Source organism: Myotis brandtii, unplaced genomic scaffold, assembly GCF_000412655.1.
Source record: "Myotis brandtii unplaced genomic scaffold, ASM41265v1 scaffold23, whole genome shotgun sequence".
Classification (NCBI taxonomy): Eukaryota; Metazoa; Chordata; class Mammalia; order Chiroptera; family Vespertilionidae; genus Myotis; species Myotis brandtii.
This window is the reverse complement of record NW_005358649.1, coordinates 5,135,147-5,149,057: the sequence shown is the minus strand read 5'-3', so window position 1 is coordinate 5,149,057 and position 13,911 is coordinate 5,135,147. Positions and strand designations below refer to the sequence as shown.

The 13,911-nt window shown below is 36.0% G+C and overlaps 1 protein-coding gene across 5 annotated transcripts in view; it reads left to right on the top strand.

The window, feature by feature from the left end:
• TCEB1 (transcription elongation factor B (SIII), polypeptide 1 (15kDa, elongin C)) overlaps nt 1–12,543 on the top strand; it is a 22,398-nt gene extending 9,855 nt beyond the window's left edge. For 2 of the 5 annotated variants that reach the window (XM_014539851.1, XM_005866380.2), the window contains exons 2-4: nt 3,390–3,443; nt 5,751–5,894; nt 11,587–12,543. In XM_014539851.1, the coding sequence (XP_014395337.1) occupies nt 3,440–3,443; nt 5,751–5,894; nt 11,587–11,777 (339 nt within the window). In that variant the 5' untranslated portion in view covers nt 3,390–3,439 and the 3' untranslated portion in view covers nt 11,778–12,543. Of the gene's footprint in view, nt 1–2,484; nt 2,577–3,389; nt 3,444–3,763; nt 3,864–5,750; nt 5,895–11,586 lie in introns of those variants that run through there. The other 3 variants (XM_005866379.2, XM_005866381.2, XM_005866382.2) reach the window with 3 other exon arrangements.
• Nucleotides 12,544–13,911: the final 1,368 nt, after the last annotated feature.

Here is a 13,911-nt window from a genome sequence, read left to right as displayed (position 1 = left end):
GGGGGGGCGGGAGGGGGGGCCGGCTGCGGGCAGCTGGGGAAGATGATCGCAGGCCAGGCCTAGGGACCATACCCACGCATGAATTTCATGCACCAGGCCTCTAGTATTACAATAAAGAGCCTATACACAGGATGCTGGGTTTCTCTAAAGTAGATACCTGGAAGAATTGCTACCCTCCTGATGGACGATTCTGCTGCTGTCTTCCAAAACTAGTGTGTCGTTTATTTGGTATCACCCACTTCCCCCCTCTCCAACACTCATACTTAGCAAATTTGAGTACTTTAAATTTGCATTTTACTGCTTACCATGGAGATGGAGCATTTTTTCACAGGTCCATTTGTTTTTGCAGCTATTTTTCCAGAGTGGTGTTCTTAACATTTGGTATTTTAACCTACAGTTTATTTTGAGAGTAATATCAGACATCCAACATTTTTTCCAAGTAAATATCCAATGTAAAAAAGAAAAAGGAAAAAATATATAAACAGTAGACTTATTTGTAGCTGTTGCTATAATATTTAAATTGCTACTTAAATAATCCAAGCAAATTAACTGAAAAACTATTAGAACAGTTCTGCAAAGATGTTGGGATATAAGATTAACTGAATGAATTTAGGCTTTTCTTTAAAACATCAGCAATAGCCTTTCCAAAAATATAATAGGGAAATGGATCCCATTCATAATAGAAACTATACTGAAAAATAGACCTAACAATAAATGTGTAATAACAAAAAGGGGATTGCGCAACCATTGAGCAAAACATGTTTATCAGGCTATTATAATTTTAAAAATGGGCTATATTGGTCAGGTACAAACAGGGTTAATGGAACAATATAATCTGGATATCCATGTTACAATATGGTATATGAAAAGGTAACATTTCAAATCAGAAATAGGATGGGATTTTCAGTGTTCAAGGATACTAGATTCAAAACTAATTTCATTGTAGGCCCTAGGTTCACCTGGAATTTCTATTTGTTACCAAAATATTATAAATTATAAAAGAGTAATGTTATATGTAATACTCTGAGAGCACAATGATATCTCAGTCAGGCCTTTGTTCACAAGCTGTCTGCTGCCTAGACATTCAGCCCACTGCTTCTCGACCACTTGCTTTTTGCCTTATTCATATTTCCAGAACTCAGCCCAGTTATGGAATAGACGTTCAAATGTTCAAACAGATTTTTGCCACCCCAAACTTAGATCTCTATAGGTCAGTGGTCGGCAAACTCATTAGTCAACAGAACCAAATATCAGCAGTACAACGATTGAAATTTCTTTTGAGGGCCAAATTTTTAAAACATTGTTATTAACTTAATTAGGGTACTCCTAAGGCTTAGGAAGAGCCACACTCAAGGGGCCAAAGAGCCACATGTGGCTTGCGAGCCACAGTTTGCCGACCACGGCTATAGGTAATTTGTGGGTTAAGTCCAAATTTCCTCATATTTCAAATATTTTTAGCTTCTAGCTAAGAATTAAGATTTGCACCCTAACTGGTTTGGCTCAGTGGATAGAGCTTCGGCCTGCGGACTAAAGGGTCCCAGGTTCCATTCTAGTCAAGGGCATGTCCCCTGGTTGTGGGCACATCCCCAGTAGGGGGTGTGCAGGAGGCAGCTGATCCATGTTTCTCATCGATGTTTCTAACTCTCCCTCTCCCTTCCTCTCTGTAAAAAAAATCAATAAAATATATTTTTAAAAAAGAATTAAGATTTGCTCTTAATTCTTGTTCTTGTTAATACTCTTTCTTTGTTAGTGATAGGGAGCCTTCCTCCTCCCCTTTTAACCCTTGTATAAATGCTGGATTTTATTTACTATATTAAGAAGTCTGGAGAAACTGTTGCTACCCAAAGGGCTTCTATGATGTCACTTTGCATGGTTGCCTAGCTACTGCTAGTTAAGTAAACATTCTAGATATTTTGCTCTGAAAATTTTCCAGATAGCAAAGTTAGCACTTGAAATTCTTGGTCTAGCTTTTCTAGCATTTTGTCCTTTTTTTGTATTTTTTGTTTGTTTTTTAGGAGAATGATTACAAAGCAGTATGAACAGAAGAAAATAATGACTGATGAATTTTTAAGTGTCTACTTTATTATCATAAAATGACATAGTACTGTATTTTAATTTTAGAGAATGCAGCACAGCTCTCAGCAGTAGTGGCTAAGTTTTAACTGGAGCCAGCATGCTTTACCATGGCAGTATGGAATAGTGGAAGGGAGTGTGGGCTATTGAGCCTGCCTACCTAGGTTTAAATCCTGAGGCTGCCATTTAAGCTGTAGAATCCTTGAGCAGGTAGCAGCCTCTGAGTGTTTCCTCATCTTTAAAATGGGAACAATAATTCTTTTGTGAAAATGTTGGTTTAAAATAAGACAATGTATATATGATGTTTAATGCAATGTTTACCGCTTACCAGGCCCTCAAATTCTTGGTAGTAATGCTACATTGCCTCCATTAGAAATGGTACTTTAAATATCTCCCTCTGTGCTTAGCCAGTGTTCTAACGGGTGATTTCTGCTTTACTCCATCATTACCTGGAACAAGTCATTTATCCTCTCTCTACAGCAGGGATGTTACTGTTTTTTAAGGTGAGGATGACATGTTATCTCCAAGTTTCTTTCTTGCTCTAAAATGTGTGGCTTATTTTCTTGACCCTCCCCTTAAGGCTAGAATTAAAGTATTAGCCAGGAATTTCTTAGAGAAAAGGATAATGAGGATATGCTGTTTTCCTAATAGTCACATAAAAAATAATACTGGTATTAATAAAATCCTTCTTTGAAGCAATGCTGTTAAAGTACAAATTACTGAAAACATGAGCCCTTTTTATTTAGCAACCACCATATTTTATAAAATTTAAGATTTCTCAAAAAATTATAAATTTTTACCACTCTTCTGTTGAATTAGACTATTGGTAGCCTATATGCAGAAGGGATAAAACATATAGATGTGAACATTTACATAAGAAGTGAGCAAGCTTTACCTTTTTCATTCTCATGAAAGCTACTTCATGTCCTTGGATTTATCGTGTTGTCATTCATTCAGCAAATATTTTATGTCTACCAGAATCAAGTAGATGTAGTATATATATGAAGATGATGAAGGCCAAGGATCTCTTTCAAGTTCAGTTTAGGTCCTAACGAATAGCATCTGTATTTTTTAATCTTTCAGAATAGTTGCCTTAAAGGAAAAAAAAAAAAGTCCGTATTTCAACTTAATTGTCCCGGAGGTGATCATCTTTTCTCATATGTTCAGAAACTTGATGCTGTTCCACAGTGTGGTGGCTAGAAAATTCCTGTTTAGCAGCGAGAGAGAGAGAGAGAGAGTCCTTAAACTTGTAACACCAAGGACATATTAAATAGTGGTGAAAAACATGTCTTAATATGGCTTTGTTATATTTTCAGGAAACTACTAAACTTCCTGTGCAAGCGAAGTAGAATTTCATAAGAACATAATGGGTAAGTTTCATAAGAAAATAGTAGAAGCTGGTTTTCCCACTCAAAGATAGGCCTTCAATGTCAGTGAATGCAAATGCAAGTTAGAAAGTGGTCAAAGTAGACCACAAGTAGTTGTTTAATTCAACAACCTATGTTTACTGTACAATCTTGAAAGACAGATCAGTACCATTATTGTACCCAATAAAATTTGTGATTCCTAGTGAGTACTTTACCTTATGATATTAGAAACTTTTCCAACAGACATATAAAATGGTTTAGCTTACAAAAAAATACTAGAAGTATAAATTTAAATAACTGATAATTATTTGTATTTTTCTCAGAAATTGGCAAAACTGCTGAGAACCTGTATGCTTGGCTAGTTCATAACTTAGAAGTTACTTGCATCTTTACGAGTCCCCCAGCCTTTTGTTATGAAAAATTGTAAGAATAATGCACCACCTGGCCTTTACCAGTTGTTACTCTTTTGCTACATTCGCTTTCGCTCTGTGTGTGTGTGTGTGTGGGTGTTTATATATACATATATACATGAGTATATACACACATAAACATAAAAAATGCTTTTTTATCTATCATTTAAGATTTAGTTGTACACACCTAAATACATCAGCATGTGTTCGCTTCATATTCAAAGTTTTTCAGTTGTTTCAATAGTGTTCTTTATAACAGGTTTATTATTTTAAATCCAGGATCTAATTAGGAATCATTTATTGCATTAATTTGTCTCTTAGTCTCCTTTTTAATTTTTTAATACATATATGTTTTTATTGTTGATAGTATTACAGATGTCTCCTGTTTCACTCCCTTTAGCCCCCTCCTCCCCCTTAGTCTCCTTTAAACAGTTTCCTACCTGGCTGTCCTGGGGTGAGGAGTGAAGTCTTCCATGGCACTTTTAAATTTAGATTTGTCTCAGTGTTTTCTCCTATTACATTCAGAGTAAACATTTTGGGCAGCAGTAGCACATAAGTGATTTTGATATTAATGTTAATTTTAGGGATTTCTAAATTAACTATTAAGAAATAAATGAGTAGCCCTGGCTGGTGTGTTCAGTGGTTACAGCATTGGCCCTCTCATCAAAAGGTTGCAGGTTCAATCTCCAGCCGGGGCCGGGTGTGTTCAGGAGGCAACCAATCAATGTGTCTTACATCGATGCTTCTCTCTCTCTCTCTCTCTCTCTTTTCCTCTTTCTCCTTTTCTCACCCCCTCCCCTCCTTCCTTCTACTCTCTAAGAAAAAATATCCTCACCTGAGGGAAAAAAAGAAGAAAAGAAATAAATGAATAAATGTGTGTTAGTACCTGAACATTACTTCAACCTCATCCTATGTACTTCTCTCTAGGGCTCCCTAAATTTTTAGAAAAAGCCGTAAGAAACTTTCAGATATTGGTAACCATAAAAATTAAAATTCTGTCAGTATAATATTGTGAGAGTTATATATGTGAGAAAGATCTTAAAGGAATATATAAATATATATACTTCCCAGAAAGTTATATTGAGCTAGCCACTGTGCTGAAGCCAGTATGGCATCAGTGAGGTTAGATGGTAGCAAGTGACATCTACACAGTCCTGTCTTCTCACCTCTGCTTTCGGTGTTTAAAGACTGAATTTGTCTGTATTCATTACTTTCATTGTGTAATAATTTAAACTGAGCAATAAAATATTTTGATAATTATTTTTGTGGATCAAGAATAAAATCCTAAGTAAAAGAAGCCCTAACATTTAGCATTTGGGCTTGTCAGAAGTTGAGCTCACATGGCATATAAACATTCATTCATTCATTAACACATTATGCATTTTATTTTTAAAATAAGTATTTCAGGTGATAGAATTAAAGTTTTACCTTTTTTTAAATTGATTTTTTAGAAATAGAGGAAGGGAGGTGGGGGAAAGAGAAACATCAATGTGAGAGCACATCTATCGGCTGCCTCCTACATGGCCCTACTGGGGATGGAGTCTCTAGTGCATGGGACGATGCACAACCAACTGAGCCACACCAGCCAGGGCTAAGATTTTACTATATGAATATTTGGTTTTAGTCTTCAAATTTGAATTTGCTGCTGTGGTCACAAAAATATTATTAATACTTCCTTGAAAAATAGTGGTAAATTTTCACCCAAAATAACATCCTTGAATGTAGAGTTATTGTGACATTGGAAAATGTGTAGAGAGTAATAAACAAGAAGCTTAAAATCTTGGTAGCTATTACCCACGAGAAATCTTTCTGGTCTGAGTTTCTCAAATATTAACCTTGGTAAACCTGTTTATTGTTCATAAATTTTGTGATTCAAAAGTCATTTTACTACTTTATTTAGATGGAGAAGAGAAAACCTATGGTGGCTGTGAAGGCCCTGATGCCATGTATGTCAAATTGATATCTTCAGATGGTCATGAATTTATTGTAAAAAGAGAACATGCATTAACATCAGGAACAATAAAAGCCATGTTGAGTGGCCCAGGTAGGAACATTTCCTTTATTTTCTCTTCATATATCTTCACTTTTAATGTTTGATGAATGTTTTAAGTTGAGTGAAATGACTCATAACATTTAAGAGACAGTAACTATTTGAACATCACATAATTGAATGTTGCATTGGGGGAAAAGTTGGTTTCTGCCATACCCTGTTTTTAGGTATTTACCCTAGTTTCAATAAGAGCCAGTTGGTTACTTTGAAATAGGAAGGATCATTTTCCTAGGTTAGTTTCCATGGTCAGCTTCTTCTATACAGGCCTCTCTGGTGATTTGTGCTCCTGGTTTCATTTGTGCTCCTGCTTCTAAAGTTTATCTATAGAAGTTACCACCTCCCAAATATCTATCCTTAACATTTTCTCTGAGTAATTTTTCTTGAGGATTGGAATTTCTGGAACATATGGTGGCTTCTATGTTTAACTTTTGGAGGAAATGCCAAACTTTGCACAGTGGCTGAACCGTTTTACATTCCTACCAGCAGTGTATGAGGGTTCCTTATGTGGTTTTCTCCACATCCTCACTGACACTTCATTTGCACTTTTTTTTATTCTAGCCATCCGAATGGGTACCAGTAGTGTGTCATTGTGGTTTTGATTAGCATTTCCCTAGTGACTAATGATGTTGACTATCTCTTCATGTGCTTGCTGGCTATTTGTGTATCCTCTGGAGAAATGTCTCTTCAAGTCTGTTGTCGGCTTTTTAATTGGGTTGTTTGTCTTTTCTGTTGTTGAGTTGTAAGAGTTCTTTATAAATTTTGGACACTAGATTCTTATCAGATACATGATTTAATATTTTCTCCCATTCTGTAGGTTGTCTTTTTCTTAGTAGTATCTTTTATTCTTTTCTTTTAAAAAAAAAAATACATGTTTTTTTAGAAATGCTTTTTTTTTTAATATATATTTTTTATTGATTTCAGAGAGGAAGGGAGAGAGAGATAGAAACATAATGATGAGAATCATTGATTGGCTGACTCCTGCATGCGCGCCGCCACCACCACCACCAGGGAACAAGCCTGCATTTCGGGCATGTGCCCCTGACCGGAATCGAACCCAGGACCCTCCAGTCCACAGGCCGCTGCTCTATCCACTGAGCCAAACCAGCTAGGGCTTTATATATATTTTTGTTGATTTCAGAGAGGGAGAGAGATACAGAATCATCAATGATGATAGAGAATCATTGATCAGCTACTGCCTCCTGCACACCCCACACTGGGGTTCTAGCCCACAACCCAGGCATGTGCCCTGACTGGGAATGGAACCGTGACCTCCTGGTTCATAGATCGATGCTCAACCACTGAGCCACGCCAACCAGTCCTCAGTAGTATCTTTTGATGAACAAAAGTTTTTATGTTGATGAAGCCAAATTTATCTCTTATCCCATTGCTGTTTTTGGAGGCCTGTCTAAAAATCCATTGTCAAGTCCAATGTCATGAAGATTTACCCCTATGTTTTCTTATAAGAGGGCTATGGTTTTAGCTCTTGTAATTAGGTTTTTTATTTTAAGTTAACTTTTGTGCATGACATGAGGTAATAATTTATCTTTCGCATGTGGACATACCCGTACCATTTGTTGAAGAGACTTCTTTTTTTAATATGTTTTTATTGATTTTAGAGAGGAAGGAAGAGGGAGAGAGAGAAAAAAACATCAATGATGAGAGAGAATAATTGATTGGCTGCCTCTATCCACTGAGCCAAACCGGCTAGGGCAAGAGAGACTATTCTTTACCCCATTGAATGGTCTTGGCACCCTTGTTGAGAATCAGTTGATCGCAGATGTGCGCGTTTATTTCTGGGCTCTTAATTCTTTTCCATTGTGCTATGTGTCTGTCCTTATCTCAGTACCAAACTGTTTCATGGAGGGTTTGGGGGGGTTGTTGTTAATCCTTATCTGAGGATATTTTTTCCATTGCTTTTCAGAGAGAGTGGAAGGGAGGGAGTGGGGAGAAAGGAAAACATCAATGTAAGAGAGACACATTGATTGGTTGCCTCCCACATGCGCCCAACTGAGGGCAGGGAGCAAACCTACAACTCAGGTATGTGTCCTTGACCCTTCAGTGCAGGGGCCAATGCTCTAACCATGCTCAGGGCCCGTACCAAACTTTTGATTTACTGTAGCCTTGTAGTAAGTTTTGAAATAGAGAAATGTGAGGCTCAAGATTGTTTTGGCTCTTTGGGGTCCCTTGCAATTCCCTTTCTGTGTTTTTTTACTATGGAAACTTAAAAACTACATGGAAGTAGAGAGTCTAATACACCTCCAAAATTACCAACATTTTGCCAATCTTGTTTCGTCTCTTATTCTCACTTTTTAAAGAATATTTCGAGCAAATCCTTGACATTGTCATTTCCCTCATAAAATCTTTATAGTCCCCCTGAACCCTCCCTTTGTTCCAGGCCATCAGTTTTACAAAGAAACAATATTATTTATATAATGTCCACATCCTGATTAGACTTACTGTTTCAGCTTGTAAACTCATAATTAGAACTCCAGAGGCTTGCTTAGAATCTGGTTCATTTTACTGGGCAAGAATACTTCATAGGTGGTACTATTGTATCCTGTTGTAACACATATTTTAGCAATGTCAAGATTGAGTAGTGGTTCCAGGGTTATCAGGCTGATTTCATCCATGAACAATTCCCCAGTCTGACTTTGATGTAATGGTTTTAGCATTCATTATGATTATTGCCGAGATATATACTTCATTTGGAATTACAAAACAGTGATTTTCTAATTGTGTAGTTTCTTCTGCATTTATTAGTTAGAAATCTCTTTTAAAGAACTGTTTGGTGATCCTGAAATACAGTCTGTACAGGAAAGAAAAGTTAAATGCTTAATTTTTTTTCCCCCTTTACATATAATTTTGCAGTGTAATTTGCTTCTCCAGCATCCTCCAATAGCAAAGAGTGTTTGGGGTTTTCTTGTTTGTTTTTTTGCACATCATTATCAGCTCCTGACTTTATATATATAGTGCTTTTTCACCTGGCCCAGTCATTCTCATTGGGGCTCAAGCGCTCCATTTTTATGACAGAAGGACCCACGTCATGTTGGTTTCTGCGTCCTTTTGACATGGCTCCATTGATCTTGGATAGTTACTACTTTCTGTAGTACCAAGATTTCTCAGGCTCATTTTGCATGTTATTCCATTAATCCTGAGAATGACCATTTTTCCAAGAGCCCCTATTTCTTTTAATGGGAAATGGTACTTAGGGACCCCAGTCTGTGTGCTAGCAGGAACGTTGCTCCTGGCTTGAATTGCTTTCGACTTCTATTGGACAGAGCTGGGATGTACTTTAGGGGGGGGAATCACAGATGCCAAGAAAATTTTAAAAATTAAAATTAGAGGACTTTTGTTTGTTGTATGCTTGATCTCCTTTACTTCAATAAGAAGAGCTTTATCTTGAAGATCAAACTTTCAGCCCAAAACTAATGCTTGCATAAAGAATATTGAAATGCTGATACAGGCCATAACATGGATGCACCTTCTAAACATTAAGCTAAGTGAAAGAAGCCAGTCACAAAAGGTCACATGTTGTGTGATTCCATTTGTATGAAATATCCAGAGTAGATAAATCCATAGAGATAGAAAGTAGATTGGTGTGATAGAAAATAGAGGTTGGGGGTAGGAAAACGGGGAGTAATTGCTTAATGGTTACAGGATTATATTTGGGTTTGATAAAAATGTTTTGAAACAAGATAGGGTGGTTACACAGCATTGTGAATGTAAACTGAATTGTACTCTTTTTAAAATGGTTAAATTTGTGATATGAATTTCACCTCAAAGAAAAACCATAAATGTCTAGTCTCAAATAAATGCCTATTGGTAATGTTTCATACATATATTCAAGAAAGAAAATTTTTATTATTGGCAAACCAAGTTACCTATAGCTGTGAATTATTTTGCTGAATCCTGCTCTTCTTTCTTCCCACCCCCCAGCCAACATGCAATTAGAAAACCTTTAAAATACTACATTCTCAGAAAGTATATTTTTTCTGCCTTTTGTATTTAGGTCATAGTGCTAGTGCATGACTGCTAAGAAAATATTTTTGGTGGTGGTTATTTTTTTAAATATGTATTTATTGATTTTAGAGAGGAAGGGAGAGAGAATTGTCAAAGTGAAAGAGAAACATGGACCTGTTGCCTCCCGTATGCACCCCAACAGGATCAAACCCAAAACCTAGGTATGTGCCCTGACTGGGAATCAAACCGATGACCTTTTAGTGCACAGGCAACACTCAGTCAACTGAGTCACACTGGCCTGGGCTAAGAATATATTTTATCCCTATAATAAAAGCTAAATGATTAATTTCTTTATATGACTAAAGAAATTTTGAGAGATCACTACAAATTGTTAGGAGTTATTAAATAAGATCTCATTAACATGATTATATTTTTAAAAACTAAAGGGGGAAACAGTACATTTTCTTTCCTGAAAAGGTTTTTAAAATAGTATTTCACCTGTTATTTATTTTTACATGGCAATTCAATATAGCAGAGCGCTCCTTATGGTCCATGAAGACTTGATTCCTACTTACCCTTCAGTAATCCCAACATCAAGATTCTTTGGAAAAACTCCAAAGTGTCCAGACTTTCAGGAGAGAATCAAAATTTTAAAATTCAGTCCTGATGAATCTCAAATGCTATCTTAATAAAGATCTTTTTATGTTTATACTCAAAAGTCAGAGTTAGATATTTTGCTTGATGCTAGTTGGATTTATTTCATGTCGTAATAATTTGCTAGGGCTGCCATAGACCCGCCCTGGCCAGTGTGGCTCGGTCATCCACGTGCACTGAGAGATTGCCAGTTTGATTCTCAGTCAGGGCACATGCTGGGGTTTCAGGCTTCATCCTTGGTAGGGGACCATGCAGGAGGCAGCCAATCCATGTTGTGTTCTCACATTGATGTTTCTCTCTCTCCCTATCCCTTTCTCTCTCTCTCTAAAATCAATAAATAAATAAATAATGTTTAAAGTACCATAGGCTGGGTGATGTAGACAACAGAAATTTATTTTGCATGGTCCTAGAGGACCATTCAAGATCATGGTGTCAGCAGCATTGGTTTCTTCTGAGATGGCCTTCTCCCTGTGTCTTCACATTGTCTTCCCCCTGTTTGTGTCTGTGACCTAATCCCCCTTTTTTTTTTTTAATATACTTTTATTGATTTTAGAGAGGAGAGGAGAGGGAGAAAGAGATAGAAACATCAGTGATGAGAGAGAATCATTGATCGGCTGCCTCCTGCACACCCCACACTGGGGATGGAGCCCGCAGTCGGGCATGTGTCCTGACCGGGAATCGAACAGTGATCTGGTTCATAGGTCGAGCTCAACCACTGAGCCACTCCACCTGGACCCTAACCCCCTCTTATAAGGCTAGCAGTCACATGATTAGAGCCCATCCTAATAAATCCTATTTTGCTTTAATTACCTCTTTAAAGACCCTGTCTCCATGCTCACTTTGGCAGTACGTATACTAAAATTGGAACGATAGCATGGTCCCTGTGCAAGGATAACATGCAAATTTGTGAAGCATTCCATATTTAAAATGCTTCCTGAATAGGAGGGGGGCGGAAAAAACACCCGTCTCCAAATACAGTTACATTCTGAAGTTCTGGGCGTAAGGACTTCCACATAAGAATTTTGGAGGAACACACTTCAGTGCATAACCTACCTTTTTTTTTCTTTCATAGGTCAATTTGCTGAGAAGGAAACTAATGAAGTCAATTTTAGAGAGATCCCTTCACACGTGCTATCAAAAGTGTGCATGTATTTTACTTACAAGGTTCGCTACACTAACAGCTCCACGGAAATTCCTGAATTCCCAATTGCACCTGAAATTGCACTGGAACTGCTGATGGCTGCGAACTTCCTAGATTGTTAAATAAAATAAATTATAATAAACTGTTAACTTTTTTCAGTATTTAATACCTGTAGTTCAGTTAGTAATTTTTTCATATATAGCATGTTGCCTGTGTGCGATTGAACTTTAAAGTTCATTGCAAAGCCGACTATCGTCTTTTCTTTTGCATGACACAGTTGAAATTTGTTTGCTACATCAACAGATTAAGGACATTTTCACAAATTGAGAAATAAACAAATATGTCAGTTGCTAAGTAGTTTTGCCTTATCCTTTGGATGTGATTTTTAAAATTAGAGCGGTGGCAATATAGTAAATGCTGAAATTTAGTCATAAATGAACATATTCTACAGGTTAATATTGGGCTATGTATTTTTATGTTTTCAGTGTGTTTTTTTTTAACCTATTCTGATCTTATAGCCATCATTACCATTAGAATTATGCAAATAATTGCATTATAAACATGTTTATAACTTAGCCAAATGTTGATTTTTTTTTTATAATTGTCAGACATGAGTTGAAATTTCTTATGTGTCTTTTGATAAACTGCAGTATTGTTTAAGTGTATCTTGTCTTTTTGTTCATTGCTACAATTTAAAAACTTTATTTAAAAGCAGTTTGGCAGATTACTTGGTACGGCTGTTGGAACAGTGACCTTTTGAACTGTAGCCACATGGTCAATAAGTAAAGTACATGACCTTGATTTCATGTGTACTGTGCATTTTGGCCAATCCAAAGTACTGTATTTTCATTGACTATAAAGCTTCCTTTGCAATATTCATTCTTCTTACATAGTCCCTTGTTGTGATTATACTTCTGGTTATTTAAATGTTTTAAAAGACTCACTATGAACTTTACTCACATCTTAAAAGCTAGACTTTTCTGAACAATTCCAGTCTTCCTGCATCCAACTGAAATGTTATAAAATGTGACAAACGTGGACAGACATAGTGCAAATCTTATAATGCACTTTGATACAATATATGAATTATCTTGTGTCCCAATAAATATGCCCATCATCTGTGGGTCTTCTACTGATATCTAACTTATAAAGAGATCATTCAACTTTTATACCAAGCAGACAAAAAAATTTCAAAAGCTATGACAGAGTATCTCTGCTGAGGCCTGGGAAAAGAGAACTGTAGTTTGGTTTATTATTTCTATCTTAGTAAATCAAGGCTATCATTAGGGTTTTTAAGTTTTCATCTTAGTTCTTCAAGACTGGTTTAATATGGACCAGTTTTTATGGAAACTGCAAAAATCATAACCAAGATCTAGAAATGATTTTCCTCTTAGAAAACTTAACATTATACTTTCCAGCTTATTGAAAGCAGTTAAATATATATGTTAATTCCATATATTTAGTAACTTCCTAAGATATTCTGGTACATATTTCAGTATAGAAGATTATCAAGTACAAGAATTATATTCTGCTACTTGAGACAAATAATGTCAATTATAAGCCTAAATAATAAAAGGTTAAGGTGATAGCTAGAATCAAGTTTTACCTTGACCGATTTTAGTAGGTTACTTTTTAGGTTAGATCCACAAGTAACCTTAAGTCAAAATATTTAAAAAGAACTGAAAGATTAGGAGAACATGTATATCTTGTGGCAAATGGTACTTTCATGTTAATAAAGGCTCTGTTGACTGAAAGGTTTGATGAACACTTGGTGTTTGATCTTTTTAGCCTTAACTTTCTCTTCTTGAGGATTCATGAAACTATTTGCTTCAGGACATCTTATGATTGAACAGCAGGGATTTTTATTTGGTTAAATTTAAGAAGTTAATTTTATATAGCATGGAAACTTTACCAGCTTTCTGACACTTGGTAATTAGTTTACTTTTTTAATTATGTTTAAATTATGTGCAAGTTTCCTCTATATCTTTTTTATGCACAAATATTCCCACAAAATCCTCTGTTCTATTCAGTTAACATTTAATTTTTGTACTATCTAGATTATTTTATGCTTTCTAGATTGCTTGTGTTTTATGTAATTATTGACAGATAACAGTTTTCTTTTGAAGAATCTTGTTGATAGTGAGAAATACAATTTACTATAAGCAGCAAATTCAGCTCGTTACAAGAGAGAAATATTTAGAGACATCTTGCTATGCATGGACCTGTCATCTTAGTGAGTCATTTTGCTAAGTTTAT